This window comes from Globicephala melas, chromosome 17 (genome assembly GCF_963455315.2).
Source record: "Globicephala melas chromosome 17, mGloMel1.2, whole genome shotgun sequence".
In the NCBI taxonomy this organism is placed as follows: Eukaryota; Metazoa; Chordata; class Mammalia; order Artiodactyla; family Delphinidae; genus Globicephala; species Globicephala melas.
Window position 1 is genome coordinate 34,590,105 of NC_083330.1, and position 13,044 is coordinate 34,603,148.

General features: G+C 36.3%; 1 protein-coding gene across 2 annotated transcripts in view; it reads left to right on the forward strand.

Annotated features, from left to right (window-relative positions):
• NECAB1 (N-terminal EF-hand calcium binding protein 1) overlaps positions 1-13,044 on the forward strand; it is a 276,794-nt gene that overhangs the window by 187,579 nt on the left and 76,171 nt on the right. For both annotated transcript variants that reach the window (XM_060287190.1, XM_030862858.2), the window contains exon 6: positions 9,201-9,337. In XM_060287190.1, the coding sequence (XP_060143173.1) occupies positions 9,201-9,337 (137 nt within the window). The remainder of the gene's footprint in view (positions 1-9,200; positions 9,338-13,044) is intronic.

The following is a 13,044-nucleotide window of genomic DNA, read 5'->3' on the forward strand; positions in this document are numbered from 1 at the left end:
ATTTGAATCTTCTCTTCTTGATCTCTGTGAACCTGTCCTGCTCAGTTTTGATTTGACTCCCTGCAGTTTATCTTCAGTGTGGCAACCTCCTAGCATACCATCTTAGCTACTTAATTTCAAGAGTTCACAGGGGCTCATGCTTCCAACCTCTCTAGACTTTACTAAGATTTTTATGCTCACCTACTTTGGGATAAAAATCCTCCCAGGTTTAGCTGTTCTCAAGCTAGCCAATTATCCTTTCTTGTGAACATTTGTTGGCTATTTTGGAGTTCTCTTGTCTTCAGGTGTGTCACATATCCCATTGCTTCCCTTTGTTTCTTCCTATACATCCAGCCAGTAATACCATGCAATGCAGACCTTCTGGCTATCAGTGATTTTGTCCTTAACCACTTGTAACTTGTGGTTCATGATGATACCTTAAACTCTAGTTTTGTTGTTATTTGTTGGCTATGGAGTTTTGTTGTTGTTGTTATCTATTTGCACTATTGGTTTTTATGTGAGAATTCCTGGAGTTTCAAAAACAATGCCACCAACATGGACATCTTCCCCATATCCTCCTGCTATTATTTTTCTGGTTTCTATGTTCCTATGAAGCAGAATAAAGAAATGGGCCCGGATGAATAGAACCACACTCATAATGACTTGAGGAGAAGGGAAGAAATCTTAGCCAATATACATAAAAAGATCTGGGAGAGAAAAGAAAAAGAGGGAGTAAAATCACATTAGAGACTGAGAAAGAATTTTGAACAGATTCTGGAAAATGAAATGGTCTGGAAGTGGATATGGTTGACAGAATTCAGAGTAGATAAAAGAGATAGTGCAAGAAGTGTTGTTTAGATTTATAAATTGGATCTCATATGCTATCCTTGATGAGAAACAAGTCAAAGACAGAAACACTTTTAAATTAATTTTGCAGTTGAACTATATATTTGTAACTCTACATTGTAACTCCTCAAAGACCAAATTTCATCGGCCACAGCTTCAATGGGGTAACAAATATGAATGTAAAAATTATACATTTCTGAAAAATCAAGGTAACAGATGTGCAGTACTAACTATATGTAGAAAAAACTCAGAAAAATTAATATTTGTAGAAAGCCTGTTACATACCAAACGAACCATATATTTATCCTAGCAATAATTGTGAACTGAACTATTATCACACCATTTAAAATCAGGCCTTGTGAGTTTTAGGCCAATGATCTGTTCATTATACTTTGTAATATCCTTCCACCAATGGATTTATAACAATAGTGAATATTCATTTATCAAAAACTACAAGCTAGACATCATACAGTGCACTTTACATGCCATGTATTTTTCATTTACTTCTCACAGCAAGCTATGAGATTGATACTGTTCTTATCTTACAGTTAGGAAAATAGGAACTTAGAAGTTTTTAATTTTTTTTTAATTTTAATTTTTCCCAAGTTCACAATGCTGTTAAGTGGTACAAGCACATATTAGAACTTCAGTGTAAATATCTCCAGACCCAGTTTCTTTTTATTATTATTTATTTATTTAATTTATTTTTGGCTGCATCAGGTCCTGGTTGTGTCACACGGGCTCTTCATTGTGGCTCATGGGCTTCTCTCTAGTTATGCCGTGAGGATTTTCTCTTCTCTAGTTGTGGCACACAGGCTCCAGGGTGCGTGGGCTCTGTAGTTTGTAGCATGCAGCCTCACTAGTTGAGGTGCGCAAGCTCAGTAGTTGTGGCATGCAGGCTTAGTTGCCCCGTGGCATGTGGGTGTTGAGTTCCCCAACCAGGGATCGAACCTGCGTTCCCTGCATTGTAAGGTGGATTCTTTACCACTGGGCCACCAAGGAAGTCCCCAGACCCAGTTTCTTAACTACCACACTATGTTGTCAGATGCACATGAATGTGATCTGTGTCTTCATCTGTTATTAATCTCCAAGTTTGGTTAACTCTATATATGTTCCCATTTTCATACCCATGCATATTTTCCTGAAATTCTACTTGTTTGAAGAGGGTTACTTTGAGGTTACTTTGGCATTGTTCTCTGAGCAAAGACATTCAAGGGGCCATATGTTCTTGTTAGGGGCTGCTGGTGTGAGACAGAGCAATAGAAGGAGCCAGAGGAAAGAAACCTACATGAAAAAAATCCTTGACAACTCCAGGATGAGCCCTTTATAATGGAGTTTGTCAATTTAAAAGTCTTAAATAATATAACATCTCTACAGTATTTTCTGATTTCAAACTAGAAAATATCTAGTTATGATAGGATTTAGATTTTTAAAAATTTCTTGGTTATTTAATAACATTTTATTACAAAATTAGAGCCTTGTTTTCTCTTTCACTAAACTGCAAAACTATAATTCTCTTAATACATGGGGATCTGCAGTTTGAAAATATTTTAATCTCTTGCTCTGTCTTCTAAGCTTTCCAAAGATCTATCTGGAATTAACCTCAGTTCATTTTTAAGGCACGTAATTAAGGACCAGATTTTTTTCTCAGTTTTATAAGAATTAAACTTGATATGGTGTTCTCCTAGTTTAAAAAGTGTATCATTTAAAATGAAAGAGTACTGCGATTAATGTCTAAGGGTGTTCTGCCCATGTTTTGCTCTAAGAGTTTAATAGTGTCCAATCTTACATTTAGGTTTTCAATCCATTTCGAGTTTATTTTTGTGTATGATGTTAGGGAGTGTTCAAATTTCATTCTTTTACATGTAGCTGTCCAGTTTTCCCAGCACCATTTCTTGAAGAGGCTATCTTTTCTCCATTGTAGAGTCTTGCCTATTTTGTCACAGATTAGGTGACCATAGGTGTGTGGGTTTATCTCTGGACTTTCTATCCTGTTCCATTGATCTATATTTCTTTTTTGTGTGTCAGTACCATAATGTTTTGATGACTGTAGGTTTGTAGTACAGTATGAAATCAGGGAGCCTGATTCCTCCAGCTCCATTTTTCTTTCTCAAGATTGCTTTGACTATTCATCGTCTTTTGTGCTTCCATACAAACTGTAAAATGTTTTATTCTAATTCTGAGAAAAATGCCATTGGTAATTTGATAGGGATTGCATTGAATCTGTAGATTGCTTTGGGTAGTATAGTCATTTTCACAATATTGATTCTTCCAATCCAAGAACAGGGTATATCTCTCCATCTGTTTGTGTCATCTTTGATATCTTTCATCAGTGTTTTATAGTTTTCTGAGTACAGGTCTTTTGCCTCCTTAGGTAGGTTTATTCCTAGGTATTTTATTCTTTTTGATGGGATGTTAAATGGGATTCCTCTTTCTGATCTTTTGTTGTTAGTGTATAGGAATGCAAGAGATTTCTGTCTATTAATTTTGTATCCTGCAACTTTACTGAATTCATTTATGAGCTCTAGTAGTTTTCGGATAACATCTTTAGGATTTTCTGTGTATAGCATCATGTAATTGGAAACAGTGACAGTTTTACTTCTTCTTTTCCAATTTGGATTCCTTCTATTTCTTTTTCTTCTCCGACTGCCGTGGCTAAGACTTCCAAAACTATGTTGAATCATAGCAGTGAGAGTGGACATACTTGTCTTGTTCCTGATCTTAGAGGAAATGCTTTCAGTTTTTCACCATTGAGAATGATGTTTGCTGTGGATTTGTCATATATGGCCTTTATTATGTTGAGGTAGGTCCTACCTCCTAGAGTAATGAAAATAAAAACAAAAATAAACAAATGGGACCTAGTGAAACTTAAAAACTTTCGCACAGCAAAGGACACCATAAACAAAACAAAAAGACAACTCTCAGAATGGGAGAAAATATTTGCAAGTGAAGCAACCAACAAGGGATTAATCTCCAAAATATATAAACAGTTCATGCAGCTCAACATCAAAAAAACAAATAACCCAATCAAAAAATGAGTGGAAGATCTAAATAGATATTTCTCCAAAGAAGATATACAGATGGCTTAAAAGCACATGAAAAGATGTTCAACACACTAATTATTAGAGAAATGCAAATCAAAACTACAATGAGGTATCACCTCACACCAGTCAATGGCCATCATCAAAAAATCTACAAACAATAAATGCTGGAGAGGGTGTGGAGAAAGGGGAACCTTCTTGCGCTGTTGGTGGAAATGTAAATTGATAGAGCCATTATGGAGAATAGTATGGAAGTTCCTTAAAAAACTAAAAATAGAACTACCATGTGATCCAGCAATCCCACTCCTGGGCGTATATCCAGAGAAAACTATAATTCAAAAAGATACATGCACCCCAATGTTCATTGTAGTTATTGACAATAACTAGGATATGGAAGCAACCTAAATGTCCATTAACAGAGGAATGGATAAAGAAGATGTGGTACATATATACAGTGGAATATTATTCAGCCATAAAGAAGGAAATAATGCCATTTGCAGCAACATGGATGGACCTAGACATTGTCATACTGAGTGAAGTAAGTCAGACAGAGAAAGACAGATATCATATAATATCACTTATATGTGGAATCTAAAAAAAAGGGGACAAATGAACTTAGCTACAAAACAGAAATAGAGTTACATATGTAGAAAACAACCTTATGGTTACCAGGGGGTAAGCCGGGGAGGGATAAATTGGAAGATGGGGGATGACATATACACACTAATATAAAATAGGTAACAAATAAGGACCTACTGTATAGCACAGGGAACTCTACTCAGTACTCTGTAATGGCCTATATGGGAAAAGAATCTAAAAAAAAGGGTATATATATATGTATATATATGATTCACTTTGCTGCACACCTGAAACTAACACAACATTTTAAATCAACTATACCCCAATAATTTTTTTTAATAAAAATAATAAGATGAAAGCCTAAGAATGTTTAAAGAAATAGGACATAGATAATAGTTAGTATTAGTATATTAATAGATAAGCCAGTTAGTATTTACAAAGTAACAGTTTGGGGAAAAGTAGGAAAGGAGAAAAAAACAGCACTATTTTTGTAAAAGTAAATTTTTTCCTGTTATAGAAGCTGGCACAGATGTCTCACACAACAGGTAGAGCAGCAGGAGCTTAGATTAAAAGGCAGTCAGAAGTAGTACCCCCTGCTAAGTGTGATTGTGTCTGATTTCATAAACAAGAAGACACTGAGATGGGTTGTCACTGACTTGATTAATTTTCAAGTAGGACAAATACAAACAGGGAAGACTATGCGCTCATTTTCATAATTAACTGAGGTGATTCATAGTGGGTTAATAGCTAAGATTTCCACTCTTCCATCACCCAGATGGGAAAGAGCTTGCTTTCTGATGATGACCTGACAGTAAAAATGCACAGTCAGTCCTCTAAGTCCACAGTCAGTCCTCTAAGTACCATGCTTCTAATGCTAAGGATTTTACTTGAATGATTCCTAGCCTTGTTCCAGCTCCACACAAAGTAAATACGTGGATTGAAATATTTACATTCTGACTTTCCAAAGGCACAAATGGAAATATTAATGCTACTTTATTGACAATTTCCACTTGATTATCACTTGAACAATTATCAGTGAATTCAACGAACATTATTGGAATCTGAGAAACATGCTCTAAACCTTCATTTGCCCATATCCTTTTTAATAGACATGAAAGAATAACCTGTGTTTGGAAAAAGAGGCAGAATTTGAATATCAGGTACCATTTGTATATTTTTTTTACTGCTTTATTAGTTCTTTCTACCTATCTCTCAGATTCCAGGTTTTGCCCAAAGGAATATGTGCCTTAAGCCAATATATCAGTCTTCTGGGAGTTCAGTATGCAAAGATCCCTTTCTGTACCTTCTCAGCCAACACATTTGTTGAGAATAAAAAGGGCAAGGCTTTGACATTTCCCAGCTTGTTATCTATTTAATTTTCCATCTGCTTCTTTGCCACTGCCTTCCAAAGGAACATCTGCTGCATATCTGAGGGAAGGAAAGGAAGATTGGATCTAAGCCACCTGGGTCTACAGTCCTAAACCTTGGGATCCAGATTAAGGGAAGGGAAGAAGATGAACAAATGGTCTAGAAAATGAAATGAGGACAATCTGTTAAAAATAAAGCTGTATTTCTCTTTATGTCCACATGACTGGACAAGCTGCACAGCAGCATCTACCACCAGCAAGGGCTAGATGTAGGGGAAGGCATCTGGTAATTGGGGAGAGGCAAGAGGAGTTTCCAGAACTGACACTCCCTCTGGTGCCTGAATCTCTATGTGATTCCCTGTACCTAACGTAGTCTTTAAGCATTTAAGGATCAGCTGCTGTGAGCCAGGCTTTGTTCTGTGTATTCTGGAGGCAGAGATGATCAAGACATGTTAGTAAACAACATATTACAATATAAAATGATAAAATTATACCCTAGGTAAGGAAACATTGTTACAAGAGCATACAGAGCGAAAGGATGTGTGCCTAATCCTGTGAAAAGAAATAGTGTTCAAGGGGAGGAAAGGCAATACACAGATGATACCATGAGCTGAGTTTGGAATGATAAATATTAGAAAACAAGCTCTTTTTTCTCCTTATCATCAAGGGCAGCACATAACAGCAAATCTTCATAGTTGACTCAAAAACCTAATCCCCCAAAGCCTTAAACCCACCCACCACTCCTCTCAATGTCAAGGCATCAACATTTCTGTCAAATGTACCATTTGGGTTGTGCCATCTCTTAATGTTATCTGGAGAGTTACTAATGAGGATAACAAATTCTCAAGGTAAGATGCAAGTCTCAGCATAACAATTTCTTAATTTGCTATGATAGAAAATGACAGAGTAGCCAGTTGACTGATTTTAGCTGTCCTCAAAACTCTAACATCACCACAGTCTTTATATGTAAGACCAAAATAGCAAACACAAACAATTCTCAGTTAGCTTATCTGCAAACATTCAAGTGTTGGATGAGTATTTGCTCTGGGCACCATGGGGCATACAGAAGAGTAGACCTTTGTGTCTCTGAAGCTAAAATCTAATCTCAGTGACCAGAGTGTTTAAATTGGATAACCCAAAAAACAAAATCTCCTTTCTATAGATAGTTCTGACATGACAAATATTTAACACTTAAATGAGAAAAGAATAAGGCCAATGTAGTGCTGCATAGCTCAATAAATGCATAGTTCCTTCACTTTTACCTGCTGTCCTCAAATAAGTACAATATCATTTGCTTTAGATTAGTGCAGTGTATACTGAGGTGCAAATACAATTGGTATGATCTCTGACTACACAATTACATCTTCTCATCGTCTTAATACATTTTATTTTAAAAATATGCTTTAGCAAAATGGAATAACTGCAGGGAATGGATCAAACACAATTTTTCCTGTCATCATGTTTCCTTTTCATCTCAAAGGAAAGCTTTACTCAATTTTAAAAAAACACATTGAGAAATAATTTTTGAAACTTTTATTGCTGCTGAGTGGCAAGCTATTTGATCAAATTAAATATTTTGTATATTTTTTATCTTGAATTAACTCACCAAAAATCCTAATGGCTATTATAGCATGTGATGTTTCATTTTATGGTTAGTTTGTTAGGTGGAGTTTAAAGACATTAAAATTTTTAATTTTTAAATAAGATATGGTGATAAGAAAATCTCCTGTGCTGTTCAGCTGCAAAAAAAATGAACTTAGAAAAGGGATTGATGATCGAAACCTTCTATGATTTCACATTAGGAAAGAAATGAAGTTTTCTACAACATTAAGTTGTTCCGTTAACAGAAGAAAAATAACAAAGTAACTTGTATCAGGAGTCCAGAAGCTCAATATTTCCTAATTTAGAATTGATAGAAGTACAGAATGTTTTTGAGTTGGAATGTATGCCAGAGTGCTTAGTCTGATTTGTAAGTGAGAAAGCTGAGCCCCAGAGAGATTAATTAAATCTTGTTTGCTTGGATTTGCAACCGTGCCCCAAGATTCCCCAGCATGCTGTATTTCCTAGCATTATCTTGTCACCATCATTCCTTTCAGTTTTGTATTTTCAATCATGAGATAATCATGTTGTTTAGGAATGGAGCCAAATAAATCCTTTCCTTGGCTGAACTTTTGTCTATTGTTCCCACCTGAGACTCTAGGAAATCAGGTTTAGCTGGCTGGTCCCATGACCTGAAAAAGTGGTTCTGTCACCGTTTCATTCCATGCCAACCTGATTTTATTTTCTGCCTTGGTTCTCTCTACGACTTTAGAAGGCAAGAGCGGGCTTCTCTGGTGGCTTAGTGGTTAAGAATCTGCCTGCCAATGTAGGGGACATGGGTTCGAGCCCTGGTCTGGGAAGATCCCACATGCCGCGAAACAATTAAGACCATGCGCCACAACTACTGAGCCTGCGCTCTAGAGCCTGCAAGCCACAACTGCTGAGCCCATGTGCCACAACTACTGAAGCCCACGCTCCACAATAAGAGAAGTCACCACAATGAGAAGCTCACGCACCACAACGAAGAGTAGACCCCGCTCGCCACAATTAGAGAAGGCCCGTGTGCAGCAAAAAAGACCCAACGCAGCCAAAAATAAATAAATTAAATAAATAAATTTATAAAATAAAAAAGAAGAAGACAATAGCAACAAGTAGCACCATCCACAATCCACCTGTATACCTAGACTAAGTTTGGCAGGTATAGTGATTATGTTTCTGATGATCTCTGTGTAGACTTGGGGTTGTTTGAGTGAAGGTGCTTTTGTGGCTGAGGTGTTGTACTAGAAGTTAGATGCAGCTGAGCTTCGGGTAAATTTCCTGAAGGAGGGACGTAAGCAGATTTAGTAAAGTGTTTAAGTATTCCAAGCCTAACATTTTCTGAATTTTGAAATAACAACACACAAGTTCCTTTGGCTTCAGTGTAATACAGATCAAGCATAATAAATACATCAAGAGAGAATTAAGCCAATTGTCAACATTTGAGTACATTTAGTTGGTAAGAGAAAAAAAACACCCAGAATTAGTCACGATCCAAACTTTTCTCCAGGTAATTTTTTTCCTTTTCTACATATGTCTATTCCATAATTTGACTGGTTTTTGTCATTTTTTCTAATCTTGAAGCAGGTGCAATGGGATATGAGATATTCAAGTCATTTCTGCAGCTTTCTTATTCAACTTCTGGTGGGTAGATAGAATTCTGCCCCAACCTCCAGGACCCAACATGTTTTCTCTCCTCTTTGTCTATTTTTCTCAAGGATTAATCTGAGATTGATGGGTACATGGGGAAAAAAACACTCCTGGTTATTTTTTCCTACCATATTTCTAATTGCATTTGTTTTGTCATCCTTAGGATTACCAAGAGGCTTCCAATTTGAAACAATTTGTAACTCGATTTTTATTGAAAGAGACCTTGAATCAACTGCAGTCTCTCCAGAACTCTCTGGAATGTGCCATGGAAATTACTGAGGAGCAAACTCGTCAAGAAAGGCAAGTTAAATGCTTTCATATGATGTGTCTTTAGTGACTCCATGTTTATGAAAGACCAGTTGAAGGGCATCATCCTTAAACTAGTAAAAACTAAAAATGAGAATGAATAGATTTAAGTGGAATGGCAGGGACCTCCAATGGATACTAGCCTTATATTTTCCTCTAGAAAAGACCATTCTCCTTTTTCTTTTACTATCCATCATTTATTCAACAAATTTTAATTGAGAATTTAATAGATGGAGAAGACTTTACAATTTGCTGTGATAATGTAAAGATACATTTTACAAAGTCCCAATTCTTAAGGAGGCTAAAGTCTATTACATAAATAAAATATGAACACTAAAACTATAATGCAAGTTACAAGTGATAAATACCACAGAGAAGGGGAAATATATTGCCAAGAGATTTCAGAAGAGTAAAAGATTTAGTATAGATAGACATGAAAGACAGTTTCATGGAGTTTCCTGATGACATTTGAGCTAATCTTCTTAATGAGTATACTTGAAAATTACGGAAATGATGGAGAAAAATCTTATAGGCTCAGTGAATCTAGATATAGCAGGAGACTTGAGAATTCAATAAGCCTAATTATTTAAGGAAATAAAGAAAAGTGAATGATGGGAGAAACTTTCAAAATTCAATACCACTAATTGAGAAGATAAGTAGTGATAATATAGTAGTTGTATAAATAATGGTACTAATGCTAAAGATAAACTTGAATTAGAAATGTGTAAAGCAGACATCAGAATAATTCCAAACAACAGTTGGTAATTTCTTGAGTTATAATTTTTACCTTGCAAGCCAGAGAAGAGCTTGGCAAAACTCTTGCTTATGCAACAAATTTTTGCATGTGCAATGGCTTATCTAACTTCTGCATTTTAAGTTATAGAGAACCACACAGTAAGTTTTTTGAACAGGCTGATAAGAGACTGCTCAGTAGGCCAATTTTTTAAGACAAATTAATGGGTACATAATTATTAGGACGTATCAGAAAAACAGTGGAATTTTCAATTTTATGTTTATAATGTCAAAATGAGTGAGCACCACCAAATTCTAACAAAAAAGCCTGTAATCTCAGATCTAATGAGCTTGTGCAGCTGATGAACATTGATATGCACTCTCCAATGGATCTGCATGGCATTTCACTTATAAACTTAGTATTTTCTTCACTGTATTGGGTGATTCCATATCAAATAGCAAAGTGTAACAATTAGCTTTAGAGAAGCAACAACCCATCTCCTCAGGTTTGAACAGAGGATAACTGAATGTCTTGAAGCACAATGAAATTGATTTCATGTTCCTGATGAGAAAATGAGGCCTGATTTGTTGTCTTTTGTTCAGGTTTTCTTGAGGTAAAATGGATTGTCCATTTTTAGACTCAATCTTTTGCCACCTGAGAAGAGGCTTGAAAAAGGATTCTGTTCCCTTTCTTCACCTGCACTTTGGTTTTTATTTTCTATAGTCATCTTGTACAAATTTGCATTCTACATTCACCACCATAGAGTGAATGCATAATGAACAACTATTCCTTGTGTTAGGCCACAGGCTAGCCTTGAACTCCTGCGACTGCTGCCAACAGCTGCACTGCAGCTGTGTTTAATGAGAAGGAGCATAAGAGTTTAAGGAAATTAGAAGACACTAGAGAATTAATGAATCTTTTATTTCTAGGTTTCTAGCTCAAAAACAGCTTAGAAGAATGGAAAATATTACAGATCTAATATCAGTTTGGGAGAGTGCTATTGAATAGAATTTGGCTAAGGCACCCAGAGATGCCCAAATCTCACCACAAATCCACGATACTCTTCCCAGGGAGGTTTCTAGAAAAAAATACACAAACAAGCAAATAGAAAACAAAGTTCCACTATGGGTTTGTGTCCATAATATCCAACGTGAAGTCTCTGGTTACTCTGACTGAAGCATGTTTGTGTCCATAATATCCAATGTGAAGTCTCTGGTTACTCTGACTGAAGCATGTTTGTGTCCATAATATCCAATGTGAAGTCTCTGATTACTCTGACTGAAGCATGCGAATTAGGCCCAAGCATACAGGGACTCTATCTCTGTTCCCAAGGCTCCATCTTCCTATCAGCTAGCCACCAGAAACCAAAGTGAAGAGAGCCCCAGGGGCCTCATCATTGGAAAAAAGACAAAGAGAAGAAAGATGGCTGCCCTTTTTCCTATGATATCAAATAAGTAACAAGTGAAGGAGCCTCATAGGGAGATAAGACCTGAATTGGATCTTTTGGGTAGATTTAATGGCAGAATGATATCTCCCTGAAGGGAGGGTTGTCCTCATCTACGCTATATTACCCATCTTCTCTCATCTGGCTAACTCATCCTCCTACTTTGTTTGGTCTCTGTTTGGACAGAACTTTCTCTAGGAAGCTTTCACTGCTCACAAAACAGAATTTTATACCTACCTCCCACTCCACTACTCCCGTTAGTACCCTCTACTTATATCTACTTACGATCTCAGTTCCTTAATTATCTCCCCCATTAGACTTTGAGTTTCTAGATGGCAGGGACTTTTTCTTGTTTCCCTATACCTGGCACAGCTACATGTTAAATATATAAAACTGAATAAATCAAAGGGGATTCCAGGTAAAGCGAGCCATATAGAAGAGCAGTGGATATGGACCTGGGACAGTGGAAAGACCAACTTACCTGGAATCTAGGGTCAGGATAGGTCTTCAAAGCTAAACAGATGCATTTAGACTTCATATGATCAGAGATTATCATTGGTGGTTGTAAAGAAAGGAGAAATATAGTAAAAATGGAGTTTAAGGGAAATAGTCTCATAGTAGTATGTAGTAAAGATTTGGGGGAGAAGAGAAGAAGCTCAGAGAGGAGAGGTCAAATAAGTATATCCAAAAATTTATTAGTGTTTTTATACCATAAAGGAAGATTCCATGAGGCTCTGTGCAGTCAAAAGTTGCAACCCACAGATATCTTTAAAAATTCCACATTTGTAATAATTTGCTACCTCTCAGCATCAATATTACTTCGGGGCTTAACACTTGTGAAACCTAAGGATACAAAGACTTGCTGAAATATAGAAAAAATTGAGAAGTCATCTATTCTAGCTATCAACCCCAAGGAGGAATCACACAGTATCATTCATCCTGCAGTAATGAGTTAGACATGCTGTGTTGAGCAAAATGTCTGTGTGTATTCATGTGAAAATGGCAATTCAGAAAGAAGAGATGCATACAGCTGGAATGCCACAGAAGTGAGATTTTTCAGATGGCGTTCTACAACACTCTTTATATCTGTCCTGGCCAGCTGGCTAAATGGAAGCCACTTTAATCCCATGTCATTTGAAAGTACCCAATAGACGACAAGAATTATCATTAGTTTATACTAAAGTTTTCCTCTAGAGGACCCTTGTCTTCTTATATAAACCATTCTTCCTCAAACAAACTAGGTTTCTAGGAACACAGTTTAATTATATGTGAATTCCTTTTTTATAATGAAATCTGCAAGTTTGTTCTATTTTCCAAAGTTCTTCTTTATTCAGAAAAACAACTAATTCCTTCTGGCTTGGAAGTTATTTTTCTCCTTTTCATGGTTGTTTATTACAGAAGTAAGGGAAGGCTTTAATTTCACATATAGGTGATTATAAAGTTCAGACAACTTAAATTCCCTTATCTTGAACATAAAGAAGGAATGCTCTAAATCACTTCCTCCTATGTAGTAAAGATTTGGGA